The sequence below is a fragment of the Sabethes cyaneus genome, chromosome 3 (assembly GCF_943734655.1).
Source record: "Sabethes cyaneus chromosome 3, idSabCyanKW18_F2, whole genome shotgun sequence".
NCBI classification, from domain to species: Eukaryota; Metazoa; Arthropoda; class Insecta; order Diptera; family Culicidae; genus Sabethes; species Sabethes cyaneus.
In genome coordinates this window covers 236,335,344-236,354,749 of record NC_071355.1, presented here as the reverse complement: position 1 = coordinate 236,354,749, position 19,406 = coordinate 236,335,344, and the positions used below count along the sequence as shown (strand labels likewise).

General features: G+C 42.3%; 3 protein-coding genes across 3 annotated transcripts; 2 read left to right on the top strand and 1 right to left on the bottom strand.

Moving 5' to 3' along the window:
• Positions 1-2,546: 2,546 nt before the first annotated feature.
• Positions 2,547-3,177, bottom strand: LOC128740921 (cuticle protein 16.5-like). Its single transcript, XM_053836498.1, has 2 exons — positions 3,172-3,177; positions 2,547-3,104 (listed from the first exon to the last, which is right to left on the bottom strand). The coding sequence occupies exons 1-2, from the start codon at positions 3,175-3,177 to the stop codon at positions 2,547-2,549; spliced, it is 564 nt and encodes a 187-aa protein (XP_053692473.1).
• Positions 3,178-13,903: 10,726 nt separating this feature from the next.
• Positions 13,904-14,338, top strand: LOC128740920 (adult cuticle protein 1-like). Its single transcript, XM_053836497.1, has 2 exons — positions 13,904-13,909; positions 13,973-14,338. Exons 1-2 carry the CDS (start codon positions 13,904-13,906, stop codon positions 14,336-14,338), a joined length of 372 nt encoding a protein of 123 aa, XP_053692472.1.
• Positions 14,339-14,981: 643 nt separating this feature from the next.
• LOC128743751 (uncharacterized) lies at positions 14,982-15,883 on the top strand. Its single transcript, XM_053840405.1, has 2 exons — positions 14,982-15,000; positions 15,061-15,883. Exons 1-2 carry the CDS (start codon positions 14,995-14,997, stop codon positions 15,529-15,531), a joined length of 477 nt encoding a protein of 158 aa, XP_053696380.1. The 5' UTR covers positions 14,982-14,994; the 3' UTR covers positions 15,532-15,883.
• Positions 15,884-19,406: the final 3,523 nt, after the last annotated feature.

Genomic DNA, 19,406 nt, shown 5'->3' with positions numbered 1-19,406 from the left:
CAACGAGCACTTAGTTCGCAGGGCCGGGTCTATATCTGCCGAAAGAAAATTCGCTGCAGCAGAAAAAAAATTCGCTGCGGAAATCTGGTTGATGCAGACAGTTCAGAAGGAGGCGCTTAGCGTAGAAGGAGGTTCGTGATGAGGAACTAGAAACTTTCGCCCAAGACGTGGTTGGAGGTCGAAAAATCTTGTTTTCTCTATAAACTGACTTCTCTCGTCGATAAGAACGGCCTCCTGCCTTTGAAGGATTGGACCGGACTGATTGAATTGCTACCAATATATTATTAGCGTTTCCCATAGGACCACATCGTCACCAACGATTCATGATCCCACAGGTGGGTAGTGTTGTAGCCGAAGTAGTGAAAACTTACCTACAGTGCAAGGTTATCAAGTCTGGTACACGATGTCCACGGACGGCTGCACTTTCGGTGTCATTCCTCACCTGCGACCGTTCTGCTTCGTAGGAATCGATAGGGTCGATAACAGTATTGTGCGGCTGTCTTAGTGAAAACAGTTGGATCTTCTAGTTCACATGTCACGGCAGTTCATTTCGAAGCAGCACACCCTCTAACATCGCAATTGTGCTTGATGACCATCGCGCTTCATTTCTTTTCAAGAGTCGCCATTGAAAGTGCTTTCGGACAACGGAACAACTTCGAGGGGTAAGCGAAAAAGCGGTAGACCAGACCAACATAAACAAGGATTGCGCAGGAGACCTGATATCAGCTCGGATGAATTGGTACTTTAAGCCACCGGTTTCACCTCACATGGATGGAATCTGGGAGAGACCCGTGCGTTTCATGAAGTATGTGCTGAAGTCAATAGACGAAGGAAAGCGACTGACGGATGAAATCCTGGCTATTAGAGAAGGTCGGGTTTCATATTTTCCAAACCAGAACCCGACCTGGGCTCGAAAATCTTTTTTCCGTCAAACCCGAACCCGAAATTTTATTTTCAAGCAAACCTGAACCTGAATTATTTTTTTCGGTCAAATCCGGACCCGACCCGAACCCGAATTTTTATTTTTCGTTGAATCCCAACCCACCCTGAAACCCTCGAATTGTATTTCAATTTTCATAAAACTCACACCTCGATGTAAATCTTACCAGTTTTCTTTTCGTATTATCTTTAACTTTCAACTTTTAACTTTCTTAGATTAATTTGAAATTTAGGTTTCAGTTTACCTTCGACTTGATTAAAAACTATTAAAAATCATGTTATATTAGAATGGTTTTCTTCTTCCTTTTTGCGGGAATGCGTTCCAAGTTTTCTATGAAACCGTGTAAACAACGAAACGAAAAATTATTTTGAAATACTTGGATGTTGTTTCAATATATTATAACGGTATCTAATCGCCAACTGTCAGTTTTTAAAATTCTCTGTACTAGCTTAAGGATAGCAGACATCGGGTGTGAAAACCCGGAACTCGACCATCTCTACTGGCTACCGTGATAGCAGCGGAAATTGTAAACAACCGTCCGTTAATGTACGTAGCACAGGAATCGCATCAATTCGAATCCTGCACTATCAAACTCAGTGAACGTTCACTGAGCTACTAATGAGCTAGGATTGCGACAAAGTATGTAATCCAACTAGTTCATTAAGTTTTTAAAATTCGCTCAGAAGCGAGCACCAAAAATCCTGCTATTTTAAAATAAATTATATTTGATCAAATTTGAAATTAAATTTAGATTTTGAGTGTAAATTGACTACTTAATCAGTTTTGCATTATATCGCTCACTAGAGTAATTAATTGCCTGACGGTGAACTGTTTTTGATGATTGACTCATCGGTTTGTGGCGTATGTGGCACTTGTCAATCTCAATTTGTAATTATTGTCATTAATTATGGAAACCAACGTTTGATATTAATTCGCGATAGTAGGTATTAGAGTAACAGCCCATCGGTCACTTTTCAGCATTCTTCAATCTTAGTGTGCATCTAGTGATGTAGGGGATCATTAGCAATAGTGGACATTGTAGTTTGATAAAACTCTTTCGTTCCGTTGTACCTTTAAACATCAATAGAATATTTTCGCCACTAAAATAAAACAAAAAGTGTAATTTTATAGGAGCCCTCCAGTTTTAAAATGAAACCCAATCCACTTGATCTCATTTTCCCCTACAGCAAAATTACCCTTCCTGATCACTTGTGCCTGAGAGATCATTAAAGTTAATATAAACCGTGTACCGTATGCACGAACAAACTAGTTTCAAGTGCGAGGTGTGGTCAATTTAGCGTGAAGCCGGAGAGAGAGATTATTTCTGGTCAATCAGCTTTACTCGTTGACTGTTGCTGATCGACAAAGAAGTTGACCGTACATCAAGTGCACGGTTCCCCAACCTGCCAGCATTAAAGCCCGGGTACGATGTTGTTCACAACTTGTTCGAACACTCGGTTTAAAATTACAAACAAACTACATTTATTCAGCTTGAACGCATTCCAGACTCGTGAGATGCCTTCGAATGGCAACCTTTATCAGCACATTTGGTTGGCAGTTTTGGGGTTTAGCGGAGGTAACAGAAGCGCGGGGGGTATATCACAATTTAGACGGTTCCGGCAGCGGGTTCCAGATTCAGCGACTGCTGCGACACGGTGTGTCCATCCAGGGGAGCATCATGGACGGCTCCTCGGTTGACGGCCAGATAGCGGGCTTCCTTCTGGGCGACGACGGCCACAGCGGGTTGAGCGACGACGGCAGCCTGAACGGCCTGGACTGGAGCGGCTTCGACGACGGTGGAGTCATCCGAGCTGTAGGCCACAGCTCCGGTCACAACTGGAGCGGCGTAGGCAACCGGGGCAGCGTACTTCGGAACAACGTTAGCCTGAACAACCGTGGTTTGTGGGGCAGCTGCGTAGGTAACTGGGGCGGCAGCGTAGGTGACGGGAGCGGCGGCATAGGTAACTGGAGCAGCGGCGTAGGTTACGGGGGCAGCGGCGTAGGACACGGGGGCAGCGGCGTAGGTCACGGGGGCAGCGGCGTAGGCATATCGTGGGACCACGTTCTGCTGTACGACGGTAGCTGAGGAGTAAGCCAATGGGACGGAATAGGTGACGGCTCCCGAGGCAACAACGGCCAAGCTCATCATGACTACAGCGATGCACTGTGATAAGAAATTCAAAAGCGATTAGTTATCAAAAGAGATGCGCCTTATCACTCTCAAAACCTACCTTCATGATTGTTGATTTCAAAGGGATCGGTCGCGGAAGGACGAATGAATACTGCTGCGAGTGCTGGTGTGTTCTGACCTTCCGATTATCGAAATGTGTCTTTTATACTCAAACAAACTCTTCTTGCAAATCAATCAAGAAACCGCGAAGTAATTCAGACAAGCCGAAACGAGTTAGCCGAAAAAAAATTATCTGGATCAGTCAGCAATGCGTAAAGAGTATCTCCTAAGCCGGAGTAAGCAGTGAGTGAGCAAAAAAAACTAGTAAACCCGTGCGCCAAGGGGTGTTGTATTTTATCTTACCTATGGCTTCATGATATCGAAGAATGTGGGTTGATGGCATTTAAAATCGTTAATGTTACTCGTCGTTTTCGTTTTCGTTTTTGCGGTTTCCGCCAAGCAGGTTCTCGCCGGGGGTTGGTGGAGAACTTTATTTCTGTTCTGTTCTAGCTTATGGTGGCTGCTGCTACCGGCTTAAAAATTAGGATTAAATTTACCACCATCAAATTGTGTACGTATTTCCGAGAGATTATTATTAGCAGCTAATCTTAAGCGTGTCTGGTAAAAACTGGATAAAGATTGGCGCCAAATTAATGAACTATTCTCATTAACTACCGTTGATAATTGGGTGTCTAAGCACGTGGTGAGTGTTAACATGAGGGTAATGTCATCGTTTTACAAAAAAAGTGAAGATTTTGACCTTTGCTTCTACGATTTATTTGCACATGTACGTTTTTCATAATTATTCATGTTCAAGCTGTATTTATCGAGCCATTTGACTTACATGGAATAAATGAAGAAAACGTTATACGAGTTGGCTACACTAAGACTACCCCCAAATCTGTATCATCTTTACAGATTAAAAGGTTCATTACGATATCATTTTACGTGGTTTGATTTACGTGAAACTCATTCCTCGCTTAAAAACCGACTTGAGAGTATAGCGAAACGACATAGAATTGATTATTTTTTACGTTAGAATATGAGCCTTCCATCTCACACTGAGAATAGTTTGGCTGATGCAACGTTTACCAATAGTTTAAGCTAATTTAGTAATTCTCTCAACACGAAAGACAGATTTTCGGACCTGGTATTTATCAATATCACGCAATACTGTGAAATAGTTGCACAATATTCACTAAAGTAAATTCGTACCTCGAAAATACCTTGACAAATTTAAATGTTGTATTCGACAAAATTATAGATCAGTATTTCTTTGGCTCTTTTAAAACAAATATACAACGACATTTTTCAATTTTTTGTAATGATAAAACTTTTTTGAAATGTGCAGTTCGGCCGATCGGAAGTTATAGAAATTATGATAGATATAATAAAAAATCGAACGATTTGATGAACATTTTATTGCAGCAATCATAGGTATATAACTTTATGATGGTCATAGGCAGCAAAAATATTTACAACTGTCTGGGAATTGGACCTTAGCTCCCGAGCTGGTTCTTTCCTAGCACGTGGGCTGTATCCGAAACCAAAATAGTCCAATAACCCCAGTCACTATCGCTGGGGCAAATGTGCGTAGAGTTGGGGAGAAAATCATTTGAAGGACCGGTGATTCGTTGAGGCCTTCTCTATACCTTTCCAGAGAGCACGAAAACTACATTTAACTACCTTTGTAGTCTTTTACACTGCAAACCGCATCGATTCACTCGTCGTTGCATACATTTGCTATATAATTAACAAAAATGATAATTTAATCCGAATCCTTGCTGTTTTCCGACAAATGTTAGAACGGTGGTTATTTTATTTTTACAGAAATATTACAAAGGCTCGTCCTCATTTCTCCAGTTAACTCCAAAGCAGAACTTCCGCCTAAAGTCGATTGTCTCGAACTTTCTCAAGCGACGGATGTTGTTGATTTTTGGATATTTGTTATTGCTCTTATTGATAGATAAGAGTAAATAGGACCGTAGCACTTGCCCCACAATTGTCCTGCGCTCTTACAGCCGGCTGAGAAGTTGGTAGATAAAAATAACAGCAGATCAAGTTTCGGTATGTAGTACCTAAGCTTTGCTAGTGACAGAATCAGTTTATTGAGATTTCCGAGTAATTTGAGTTTGGAAGATGCGGAATAGATAAAGAAAGACAAAATGACTAGGAGTCAATGGCTCGAGATTAGTCGGATATTTGTCATGGCTGTCATAAATCTACAATTAAGCCATCCTTCCAACTGAATCCATAAAGTGTGCTCATGACAAGTATGACAGTTGATACAGCGTGATCCTCGAGAAAACGCAGCAAATGGGATTTAACTGACTTGACTGCTGATTCGCATTACTTACTTATTTACTTATTCACCCGAGAGCCGGGGTGGCTCTTGCCGTATCAAGAATTCCTCTCCACTGTACTCGATCCTGGGCTACTCGTCGCCAATTCGTTACGCGTCTCGACACACGCAAGTCGGCTTCAACCTGGTCGAGCCATTTAGCACGTTGAGTGCCTCTATTCCTAATGCCGGTGGGATTCTTGAAGAGAACGGATTTCACTACACAGTCATCCGGCATCCTTGTGACGTGGTCGGCCGGCGATGGGAATCTCTCCAAGCAGTGCCTGTAGCTCGTGATTCATACGTCTTCGCCACTCTCCGCTTTCTGTTTGTACTCCACCAAATATAGTCCGCAACACCTTTCTTATTCTTATTCTTATTAATACCAAAACAGCCACAATAAAGGATTCCTGGAAATAATTTTAATTATTTCTACTCATAGAAATATTTCAAATTATTTTCTTGACTGTATCAACATTTGCAAAATATCAGAGATATATTGCAAATGTTTAATCGGTCAAGTCAACTGTGAAGTATTGCCGCAAAGACGATTATAAGAAATAAATCTTGTGTGAATAAGTCATTCATACATAGATGCCTTTCAAAATCATCAGGGGAAGAAGAAACGGGGACGTCTCGTACCAACTGTTTCTGACTAACTGTAAATTTGTTTCGTTGGAAGTATCTTTGCTAATAAACTTACTTACTTATGTGTCCATGTCCGCCGGTCCGGCAGAACAAAGGGATGAAATCAGAGATCTCCACTGCTGACGTTTACCCGCCATGGCTTTTACCTGTCGCCAGGACAGGTTCTCGTCTACAGCCCGGATGTCGTTGGCTAAGCTCCGTCGCCATGAGCCTCTGGGTCTGCCTCTTCTATGCTGTCCTTGTGGATTCCAGTCGAGTGCTGCTCTGCAAACCTCGTTCGCTCCTTTCCTCAAGGTGTGTCCAATCCACTTCCACCTACGCTCACGAATTTCTGTGGCTATCAGCCGTTGATGACACCGACGATGGAGTTCCTCATTGGATATCCAATTATCAGGCCACCAGGCACGAATAATATATCGCAGGCACCGGTTAATGAATACCTGCAGTTTTTGCGTTGTCTCCGCTGAGACGCACCACGTTTCGCAGGCATACAGCAGTACGGATTTAACGTTTGAATTAAAGATTCGGGTTTTCGTACGTAGAGTGATCTGGTTTGAGCGCCAAATGTTTCGCAGACCTGCAAAGGCACCCCTGGCCTTCCTGATCCGTGTGGCTATATCAGTCTTGGTACCACCATCGGGCGTTGTTTGGCTACCAAGATATTGAAAGACGGCTACCTGCTCAACTTGTTGTCCCGCTACTGTAAAGTTGGTGGAATTGTCAGTGTTCACTACCATAGACTTAGTTTTCGCTACATTGACTGTGAGACCTGCTGCCTGGGAGCTCTCGGAGAGGTCGTCTAACTTGCTCTGCATATCGTTTCGGCGTTGTGCGAGCAAGACAATGTCGTCGGCTAGGTCGAGGTCATTTAGCTGCTCCATCGTTAGAGGATTCCAAGGCAATCCTCGATTTGGTCTACTGTCAATTGCTCCAACTAATATCTCATCCATAACGATGAGAAACAGAAGCGGTGATAAAATGCAGCCCTGTCTCACGCCAGCAGTAACCCTTATGGGGTCGGACAAGACGCCGTCATGCAAAACCTTGCACGAGAACGCCTCGTACTGAGCCTCGATGAGATGGACTAGCTTATCTGGAACTCCTTTACGCCTAAGTGCGCCCCAGATGTTTTCGTGATTGAGTCGGTCGAACGCCTTTTCGAAGTCAACGAACACCAGCAGAAGAGAGTCCTGGAATTCGTTGATCTGCTCCAATATAATGCGGAGCGTTGTGATATGGTCTACACATGATCGGCCAGCACGGAATCCAGCTTGCTGCCGCCGGAGAGTAGCGTCGATCTTCTCCTGGATCCGGTTGAGGATTACCTTACAGAGTATTTTGAGAGTAATACAGAGCAACGTGATGCCACGCCAGTTACCGCATTCCGTTAGGTCTCCTTTCTTAGGGACTTTGACCAATATGCCCTGCATCCTGTCCACCGGAAAAGTTGCGGTTTCCCAAATATTGCTGAAAAGCTGATGCATCATCTGGGCTGACAAAGATGGGTCAGCTTTGAGCATTTCGGCTGAAATACGATCTATCCCTGGCGCTCTATTGGATTTCATACTCTTGATGGCTGCTACAATTTCATCCAGCGATGGCGCCTCCGAGTCCACGCGATTTATTCGACGAACTGTAGGCGTCGTACGCTGCTGGTTTTGTTGGTCTCTGACATTTGAAACTCGGAAGAGTTGTTCAAAATGTTCAGTCCATCGCTTAAGCTGTTCCTGACGGTCAGTCACTAGCTGACCAGCTCTGTCCTTTACCGGCATCTTTGTATTCATCCTGGCACCACTAAGGCGGCGAGAAATATCGTACAACAAACGGATATCACCATTGGCGGCGGCGGTTCCTCCTTGTTCGGCTAGGGAGTTAGTCCAGGCTCTTTTGTCCCGCCTACAAGCACGTTTAACAGCCCTCTCCAGTTCGGCGTATCGTTGACGGGCAGCTGTCTTAGCCGATCTGGTCCGCGCTCGCTCAATGCCGGCTTTCGCCTCTCTCCGCTCGTCGATCTTCCTCCAAGTTTCATCCGAAATCCACTCCCTCCGCCCACTGCGCGCTTTGCCGAGGGTTTCATCACTGGTCGTGATGAAGGCGTTCTTGATGCCGGTCCATTGCTCTTCGACGGTTCCACCAGATGGCAACTCCGAGGCTCGAGATTCAAGTTGTTCAACAAAGGCCCTTTTCACCTCAGGATTCTCCAATCGGCGGACGTCGTAGCGGCACCCAACTTTCTCCTCCCGTCGTTGGACACGTGCGACGCGCAGACGTATCTCAGCGATAACAAGATGATGGTCGGATGCAATGTCAGCGCTGCGTTTGTTGCGTACATCAAGAAGGCTCCTTCTCCATTTCCGGCTGATGCAGATGTGGTCGATTTGGTTTTCTGTTCGGCCGTCGCGGGAAACCCACGTGACTTTATGTACTGGTCTATGGGGGAAGAGCGATCCACCAATGACCATGTCGTTATTACCACAGAATTCTGTAAACAGCTCCCCGTTTTCGCTCATCTCTCCTAGGCCATGGCGTCCCATGACGCGTTCAAGGTCCGCGTTGTTTGAGCCAATCTTCGCGTTGAAGTCGCCCATGTGAATTTGGATGTCCCCCTTCGGGATTTTCTCAACCACGCTGTTCAGCTGGCTGTAAAAGCTCTCTTTCTCCTGCAGGTCGGCAGCATCTGTTGGCGCATAGCACTGGATTGCCGTAAGATTCCTAACCCGTGTTCTGAATCTGGCAACGATTATTCGCTCATTTATTGGTTCCCACTTCATCAGGGCCGCATGTGCCCCTGGGCTCAGCAGGAATCCAACTCCTCTTTCTCGAGTAGCATTTTCACCTCGTATGCCAGAGTAGAGCAAGACTTGCCCGGATGATGTCCTGTGTTCGCCAGTACCCGGCCAGCGGACCTCGCTCGGCCCCAGGATTTCAAGCTTCAGGCGGCTAGCTTCCCTTGCAAGTTGAGCCAGCTTGCCCTGCTGGGCAAGGGTCAGTATATTCCATGTTCCGATTCGTGTCCGTGTTTTCATGCTAAAGGTCGTTGCCAATAATCCGGAGAGATTTCTTCTTTCATTTTCATTAACTTTTTGTGTGTTCTGGTACAGTAGGCTGTTAACCTAAGGTCCTTATCCCGCTGATGGGGCTGCCATCTTAATGTGGGCGGGAGCCACTGTGTCCCCTTTCCTGTTAGCATACGACAACCGAAGTTGCGTACCCCAGCCGGCACCTCGTGGAGGTAGGAATAGAAGTTAATGAACAGAGGTTATGGAATGCACATGTTCACCCTTTGCCAGCTTTGCTAATAAAGGTTAAGTGATACTCCGGACCCTCGGGGATGAACTTATGGCATTTAGACCAAAAGCCCGGCTGCTATTGACCAAGGTTATAGTGCTTTTTCGCTCACTGAAAATATATAAAATACACCAGCAACCCAAAAGTAGATAATTAAGTATTTTGGAATATATAAAAATTAATTTACAAAAACTGTGGGCATAACTTGATGTTACTATACAAAATTCGCCGTCACCGTTACATAAAAATTGTCGTAGAATAACTGGTTCAAGAATCTTCGAAACAAGATGTCCGAAGAATTGAAAACTCTCCCCTCCGGGAAAATAGAAGACTCCAAACTTGCCATACATTGCCCTTTGATTTCACAGTAGAGTATATAAAGAATAAATAAATATAAGGAACGTCCTGACTCGATTTCTAATCTGGTACTCAGGTTATATTGCCAATCGATGTCAGTTGAATCGGCCATGTCCTTAAATATTTCCAGAATACTATGGATAAAACGAAGAATCTCGATTCAGTGGGTAATATTGACCGGTATTCAATTCTTCTGGAAGTTCACGACGGCACATTCTTCGAGAAATATCGGGAACAGATCCTCAAAGTGTTAGTTCCAGATAGCAACTTCGAGTATGGAGAAGGTATTTCACTATAATTTTCACTTCTGTCCGGTTTCGCATAAGCCGTTGAATATTCGGAAGTTTTACAGCATGGACATTTACATCGAAATTCACTTGAATTTAATATTTCTTAAACACGACACTATGCAAAAAAGTTCAGCCGCAAAATTTTTTTCGAAAATCTATGAAAAACGTGACAGTAAATTTTTTCGCGTCCATCCGCACGCGTAGATTGCTACGATCTCCCAAAAATAGTCCGCAACACCTTTCGTTTAAAAACGGCAAGTGCACGTATGTCTTTCGTAAGTAAAGTTACTGTCTCAAGTCCGTAGAGGACTACCGGTCTGATTAACGTTTTGTACATCGTCAGCTTTGTGCGGCGGCTCGATTTCCAGCTTGAATGCGTCGTTAGATCCTCATTCGTATTATTGTCGGTGATGACCAGAGATCCCAAATATACGAACTCATCAACCACTTCCAGTTCATCGCCGTCAATAGTCACTGTCCGTAGGAGGCAAACGTTACTTTCTCGGGAGCCTCTTCCTACCATATATTTGGTTTTCAACGCATTGATTTGTAACCCTATCCTCCTAGCCTCCGTTTTTAGCTTGGTATAGGTTGCCTACGCCGTCCCCAGGTTTCTAGTAATGATGGTCGTCTGCGAAGGCTACTCTTGCTGAAGGTCGTTCCTCTCGTTTCGATGCCCGCTCGCCGGATCACTCTTTCTATAGCGATATTGAATAACATACAGGACAGTCCATCCGCTTGCCGTAACCCTTTGCGCGATTCGAAAGGACTTGAGAGTGTCCCCGAAACGCGCACGTAGCACCTCACTCGTTCCAGAGTAGCTTTGATCAGCCGCGTCAGTTTGTCCGGAAAACCGTACTCGTGCATTATCTGCCATAGCTGTTCGCGTTCAACGGTATCGCATGCTGCTCTGAAATCCACGAAAATATCATGCGTGGGCACGTTGTACTCTCGACGTTTCTGAAGGATTTGTCGGAGAGTAAAAATTTGATCCGTAGTAGCCCGGGCTCTCATAAAGCCCGCCTAATACTGCCCTACGAATCCTCTTACTATTGGGGATAAATGACGCGACAAAATCTGGGAGAGCACCTTGTAGGCGGCGTTGAGCAGCGTAATGCCGCGGTAGTTACAGCAGTCTAGCCGATCGCCCTTTTTGTAGTTGGGACAGACTACGCCTTCCATCCACTCCTCCGGTAGTTTCTCTTCTTCCCAAATCCTTGAAATTAGCCTGTAAAGTGCCGTTGCTAGCGGTTCTTGGCCATTTTTATAGAGTTTAGCCGGGAGTCGGTCCTTTCCGGGGGTGCTATTATTCTTCAGCAGACCGATGTCTCGCCGGATCTCTTCGAGATCGGGAGCTTGTACGCTGTTGTCGTTTGTAGATACTCCGAGGTTAACTTCCATTGCGTCTCCTGCTGCTATATCGCCGTTGAGGTGCTCGTAAAACTTGCGGGTGTCATTAGCCCGGAATAGTTGTTTGAGCTCCTCATGATCTCTGTCCTCCTTCTGGCGCTTTTTCCTCCTTAGGATCGTGGTCAACTCATTCCTCGCTCGTCGATACTTGGCCTAATTCTCTGTCGTGGATATGCTCAGATAGATTTCCCAAGCTCTTTTTTTCCTCTCTATAGGTTGTTGGCATTTCCCGTCAAACCACTCGAGGTTTCTACACCTAGCACCACTGTTGCGGCCTCGTTGACGACCGAGCGTATCCTACTCCATCCGTTTTCGAGGGTCGAAGCATCTAGCTTCACAGAGAGCTGCATCCAGTACGCGAGCGTAGTTTTCGGTAACTGGCGGGTTGTTTAACTGTCGAATGTTTAAATGAGAAGGGCCCGATCACCGGTCTATACATTGCTTTCCTGCCGACCTGGACGTTCATATCCCCGATGACGATCTTCATGTCCTGTCGTGAGCAGCTGTTGTACGTTTCCTCCAGCTGCACATAGAACGCTCCCTTCTTGTCGTCGTGTCTACCTTCGTGTGGACAATGTACGTTTATAAAGGTGTAGTTGAAGAAATGACCTTTTAACCTCAACACGCACACCTCTCGTTGATCGCTTTCCAGTCCATTACGCGATCCTGCATTTTGCCCAACACTACGAAGCCCGTTCCCAGCTCGTTGGTCGCTCCACCGCATTGGAAACATCGGGCTTTGCCGCCACGGATCCTCCACACCTTCTCGCCTTTGCGACAGATCTCCTGCAGTGCTACGATGCCAAACTTTCGGGGCTCTAACTGATCGAGCAGCTTGCCGCCACCAACGAAATTTAGTGATCTGCAGTTCCAGGTACCAAGACTCCATTCCATGTCCTTATTTCGCCGCCTTTGTCTATGCTGAATGTTCCAAGTTTAAGGCCCCCAGAGCCCCCCCTGGCTACGTGGCTGGTCGAACACATTTGTCAGCTTTTGATCGTATAACTACCGGGCACAACTTGTCGCGACCGTATTCTGTTGGGGCCTTTTGAATCATGTACGTACGTATTCCAGCTCGAATTTTGACCTTCTGGACGAAACTTTTGCTCTGATTCAGTTATTTATTTGCCACATCTCGAACGGAGGAGACTATTTTCCCATCGAAGACGGGAATGACCTACGGGGGTGTGATCCTTAGCAGTATACGGATGACTTTTTTCTCCGCATCATGGCTTACAATCGACGGTCAGACGTTCTTCGGACCGTTTTATGACAGAATTCGGGATTTTCAAATTTTTACCGATGGTACGATGTGATAGATTCTCATTTCGAGGTATTTGTGCAGATTTTTTTCGCCAACGAGCTGTTCTCTCGACGCTATTTTTCAGATTTTTGCACACCTGATGAAACGACTCACACAGTTTTAAACATTCCACTTTGAGATTTCTTCATGCGAAATTTCAATTAATTTTACCCAACGGTTCAAAACTTAGAGCAATTTGAGCGAGTTGCAATTTTATCGGGGACACCCTTTAGAAGTCCAAATTTAAAGGTAGGTGACCCACTCTCTGTTAATGTACAAGGCAGGCATATTTTGAACGGAATGCTTCAAATTTCCATAGTATTCCTGTACAGGGAACCGTTCTAATTTTACTTTCTCCTTTGTTGATCTGGCTATTAAGACATCTGGAAACTAAGCATTTACGTTTAAACTAAATCATTTTTTAAAATAACAAAAAAAATATTTTTTCACATTGATAATTGAGTCCAAAATTATGAAACAGAGAGCCTTACTTGTGTTTCGTGTTTCTTTATGTGTGACACTTTTCAGCACCTTAAAATTGATCATCAATTCAAAAATTACTTCTTTGGTAAAAAGTGTAGTGATTTTCATTGTTAATTTTTCTGCCCTTTACTCAAGATTTTAAAGATATTAAAAGCAAATTCATAAACATTTCTTCCATTGTATTGAACCGAATCCAAACAAACCCAAATTATTCTAGTTGGATTCGTGCAACTAAACTAAAAACTAAAAATAACTCTCAATTAAATGAAGACATCATTCTTCAAAATCCACAAATGAGATTAAAATTGTTTCACGTGTCTAGTTTGATTTTTCCAGCTACCAATGTTAGGGCGTATCTAAGCAGAGGATTACAGGTCTGCTCTTGTTGATATTTCAAACGTACGTCTGGTGCTATGAATAGACATATGTTCGAGCGCTTTTTTTACTCGCTTAAAGTTTGACCGGTTTGGCACTTCCCGGTTGTATTTTGGCAACTAGTTTTTTTTCGTACTCGTTAACGTGCCGATGTAGTTCGTGAAATTTTAGACAACTCAACTGTATGTTTCCTTTTTGATATAAAAGACACCTTCAGGACCAACTCAAAACAGAATCCAAACAGTACTCGAAGCGGTAATAAACCCACTCGTTGCAAATCCTCAAGAAATCAACAATCATGAAGGTAAGTTGCTTTTGGGGTGGAGCATAATTTAGCATTTGTTTAATGGGATTTTCTTCATCACAGTGCATCGCAGCTGTAGTCATGATGGCCCTGGCCGTTGTTGCTTCGGGAAATGTCCTCACCTACTCAGCTCCGTGGGCCTACTCATCCACCGTTGTTCAACAGAATGTGGTTCCCCGCTGGGCTGCGCCGATTCCTGTTAGCTATGCTGCCACCAATGTTGTCTCGCCAGTTGCCTATGCCGCTCCGGCACCCGTTGCCGTTGCTTACAACAACGTTGTCCCGGCTGTTGCTCCGGTTGCTGTCGTTGCTCCGGCGGAAGCCCGTTATCTGGCCGCCAACCGAGGTGCCGTGCACGATGCTCCCCTTCCGGGACACACCGTGTCGCAGCAATCGCTGAATCTTGAACCAGCTGTCGGAACCCTGTAAGCGGAAAGCAAGCACCAGTAAGGAAGATATGTACAGATCAGCGCAAACTTTTGAAGAATAAAATCCCTCTTGATTTTGTTTAAATTTGTTTCCATCACTCATCGATGCACTCACTTTTTATTCGACTAAAACGTTTTGGAAAGTTCAACATTTGACTAGAGTAGAATAAACAACGTTTCAATGTTTTAAATTTTGTGTTTTATTTCTTTTTTGGCAAACAAACATTCTTATGATGTCATAAGTTTAATATACTTAGAACAGCACATTGTAAGTGTTGACTAATATCCCAGACTACTTTTTATCTTCTAGAAACTTGAGAACCTTCCTGGCTGGTTTGACCAATGCACTAGCACCTATAATCTGTCTCAGGCGTGCCGCCAGCGATTAACATTTCAATATTCAGCCCCGGTTTGTGGCTGGTGCATGATTGACTTAATTTCTCCGGTTGGTTCTAAGGTTCTGAACAAGGTTTCCTTGTCGCTGCGTAACGCCTCCACTTTGCACCACTATTGGCTGGCCGGACATTGTTGTTGACTAAATAATTGTTGCACCCACCGGTCGCCGATTGGCGTGACCGATAAACTCTATATAAGTACGCACGTATATTGGTTAACCGCAATCAAACTGTGATTGTCGGTGGAAAAGTGAAAATCGAAATGAAGGTAATAGTTGGTGAATTTATCTGCCAAGGTGAATTTAATTAGGTGCTGATTTCTCTGCAGATCATTCTGGTGGGTTTGCTGCTTGCAGTGGGTGCCGCCCACGGATCGTATCATCCCTACTACCCTGGATATAATCCGTTCGCAGCACTGCAAGCATTAGGCCTATACAATCCGTTTGTTCCTCTTGCTCCGCAAGTTCCGTTCTCCGGTACATACGCCTATCACGATGGTTACCGGCCAACGGTAGTGCAAGCCAACAACGGAGGATATCGATACCCATATGGCGTCCCTAGTCCGGTGCGTTATTCGTGGAACCCATGGGGTGCTCCGGCTCCAGTTGCAGTTCCAGCTCCACCGGCGGCTTTAACCAGCTATCACTACCTAAGTCATCCAGCATATCCATTGCCGACGAAGACGATAGTCCAGGCCAATCTTGGCAAACCAGATCCGTGGAATTATGGTGCCTTTTATGGAACCGGAATCTACGGGTTTGGCTTTAACAATTACGTTCCCGTGATTAGGTTGGCATAATGAATATGCTTTACGCTAATTGGAGATGTTAGAAAAACTGCCTAGTTTTATTTTTAATCCAGTCTGTACAAGAAATTATGTTCTGCCATCTGTGTAGAGTGTTTCGTAAGTGATTGTTTAAAATACAACAGTTTTATTGTTACTGCAAAGTGATGAATTTCCCGTGATATTTTTTCTCAGCTGTTTACCAACTGACCTCAATTAATTTTGGTATTTTTATGTATTCATTCGCTCAATTAAAATTAAATTTTGATATCTGTGATATGTGTACGGATAGATTAGCTGTAATGCAAATAGCGTTTAATTACAAATATGAAATTGGTCATTAGCGAAGTCGACATCACCAGATAATATGCATGTACATATTCATAAAATATAACAGTGTTATTATATATTTTCGTTTATAAAATTATCCATTCTTAATCATTCCTGAGTTTTTGGGGCTCCTAGAGATTACTTTTGAGGTCAACGCCAGGATTAATGCTAGGCACTGAGGTGGCATTTTTATGAATGTGTAAAATCTTTCGGGGAAGTCTCTCAACGTCGGGCAGCTCCCAATACCGGACACTTCTGACTTTCACAGTTCAAATGGTGCATATCAATAGCTAATATGATAGCATCAACAAAAAAGACAAAATGTTAGCAATTTTATACGTCATGAAAATGACATATGAGTCATGAAAACAGAGATTTGTTTGTTTTTATCTACCGCTGGTCGAATTGTTATGTTTCGACTAATTTTCGGATCAACATTAGAGTATTTTTCGGTAGGATAAAATTCCGTTTTTCATGTATAAAATTTTTTTTATTAAATACTTTCCAAGCACCATGGTTCATTTTTCCATAAAGATATTCAATTCCTTAAAAAATATAAATTGTATTCAGTGATTTCCGTCACCCAGTACCGGATACCGTGCCGTCCCCCGATACACTATGGGCCAGAAATTAAAATTCCGCGATAAAGATATTTGCGGTATTTCTTAGCTCGATGTGGTCTTCTGCAACTTTTGGAACGAAAAGTGATGCATCTTTTAAAGGGGTCGTCCAATATTTAGGTGTAAGCTTAACAACAATTTAAGTAATAACTTTTTGAGTAAATTTTTTTTTCGAGTTTTTAGTTTCAAAATAGTAAAGTTAAACCAATTTCAAGTTTTTTTTCTGAATATATCAAACTTTTACCCATTTTCAACAGTAGACCTTTGTTTATAAACAACCCCTCAAATCACATTTCTTCTTGCAACAACTTTATTTCAACAGGTAGCTCAATGTGATGTTCTAGAAAGCATTTTGCACATAAAAGAGAAATATTTTTGCTGAAGGCTGTTTTGCTTTATCTGTTATAAATTAATAAGATATAACTGATATTAGGTTAAAAATCGTCTGATGAAAAATCCGAATATCTTAGCCATCTAAAAGTATCTGAAATTAGTTTGCATAGTTTGGGAATTGATTGCACCAATGAGTAGAGCTACGGCCTATAATATCTAGTAAAAATATGGGTATTAAAAGTCGACCAACGATTGAGTACATTTTTTGTTTTGTAATCTTATTCACGGTGCCTAATTTTACGCACTTTCTAACGTATGTTCCTAATTCTGCGCAAGTTCGTTCCTAACTATGATCACTTAAAAAGTAATAATAAATAGTTCTTTAAACGTTGAAATTCGGCATTAGCCTTTACAATTATTAAATCCACGTTGTTTAGGTGGCACAGCAAAATTGTTATCAGTTTTTGGCTTATTATAACTATTTTCTTCTCGATAACGGGAAGGGCGAATTGATACGGGTGTTCTGCATACTGAACATCACACTTTAGACTAATATTAACCCTCTAACGGGTAAGACCGTCTGTAGACGGCCTTCGCTTTTGGAGCTCCAGAGCCGCATACGAAATTTGTCTTGAATTGACTGACCTTTCGTTATTAATATCACAACATTTTGACCATGCATTCAAAAGTTGCCATGAACCCTCGCAGAAACACGTAAAATTAGAAACGGTCGCGGTAATTTGATATAAAACTTCAAGTTCAAATTATTCCAAATTCAAGTTCAATTTCACGTGCAATTCTAGATCTGATATTCTGATTTCTAGTTCAATTTCAGTTCCAATTTTAAGCTCAATTTAATGTGTTATTTAAGTCCAATTTCGAGTCTATTTTAGTTCCAATTTCAGCCCTCGATTTCAAGTTCATGTTCAAGTCCAATTTAGTGATCAGTCCACTTTTAAGTACGATTTTAACTCCAATTTTAGTCCAATTGCGAGCTCAATTTTATGAGGCATTTTAAATCTAATTTGGAGTCTAATTTGATTCCAAGTTTTACCTCCGACGCCCAATTTAATCCAATAGCCATAGCAATAGTCCAATTGCGGTTCAATTTCAATTCCTATGTAATGTCCCAATTTAAGGGCCAATTCAGGTCTCATTTAATCACTATTTTATTTCCGATGGGTAGTCCAAATTCATAGTTAATTTAATTTCAGACTTCGATTTTAAGTTTAATTTTGAGTCCAATTTAGTGTCCTATTGTAAACCCAACTTCAAATCAAATTTGAGTCCAATTTTGGTCCAATTCCCTGCCGAATTGGATGTGCCAGTTTAAGTTCAATTTCAAGTTGAATTTAACCCTCTGACGGGCAACACCGTAAAACAATGCGATCAAGCTAATGACTATTTTATCATGAAAGTACACACAGAAAAACCTTACGTTCTGATTTTCATGCAAAAATAATTATCTGGAGGAGCGCCAGGTAAGAAAAAGTCCAATTTCTCCTTTTCTTTTTTCATGTCTAACACTCTGCCCAGATATTTTTTTAATTCAGATATATTATAAAATTAAAATAATGCATGAGATTTACTCATAGAAAAATTGTATATGTCAATCTTTTTGTTCTAGATGTCCTTTTCCTTCAAAAGTAAAAAAGGGAATATTCGCGCATTAATTATTTTTGGAATTTTTCGGAATTTTTGTTTTTAAAAAATGATAACTTTTGAATGCATGGTCAGAATGTCATGATATTAGTATCAAAATGTCAAGAAATCTGTTCTGAACACATTTTGCGTATTGCCAATTAAAAACAAATTTCGTATGCGGCTCTGGAGCTCCAAAAGCGAAGGCCGTCTCTAGACGGTCTTACCCGTTAGAGGGTTAATCTTCTAACTTCACTTCCTTGAGGTCGGAGGTCCAATTTTAAGTGCAAAAGCAAGTCAAATGCAGGTCCGGTTTAATGTCCCGTTATAAGGATAATTTCAATTCTAACTTAATTCCTATTTTAACTCCAGTTTGAATTCCAATATAATTCCTAATTGAACTCCGATTTGAAGTCTAATTTGAGATATGGAATCTAATAAGGCCATTACAAATATTTTTTAAAGTTTTTGTCCTTCAGATGCTGGGAAACTGAAGGGAGGGGGCGAAAAAAAAACAAAGAGATTTTTTTAATCACGCAAAAAAAAAAAAAGATTTAAGAATGTTTACTTGAAGTCTAACCGTAAAACCCGAATCTATTCTTGCTTTTCTTATATACGTTATTATTTTCCATGTGAAAACCTTCCAAAATAGAGTCAAAATCGAAAAAAAAAAAATTTTTTTTTGTCGATTTTTGGAAATTACATTATTTGTACTTCCACTTTTGTTTCGTGCTAGAAGCATTAACACTCGGTAGACTCTTTTTTCGAATTCTTTAGGCTGTAAAACCCACAAATAATAGCTTTTATACAAAAATGTATTACTCAAGGTCAACAATTTTTTTGCCCCCCGATTTTTGGGGCCAATTTTGAAAGGAGGGGTACAAAAGCTTTAAAAATAACTTGCAATGGCCTAAATCTAGTTTCAAGTCCAGTTTTCAGCTTGATTTGTAGTGCAATTTTGAATAA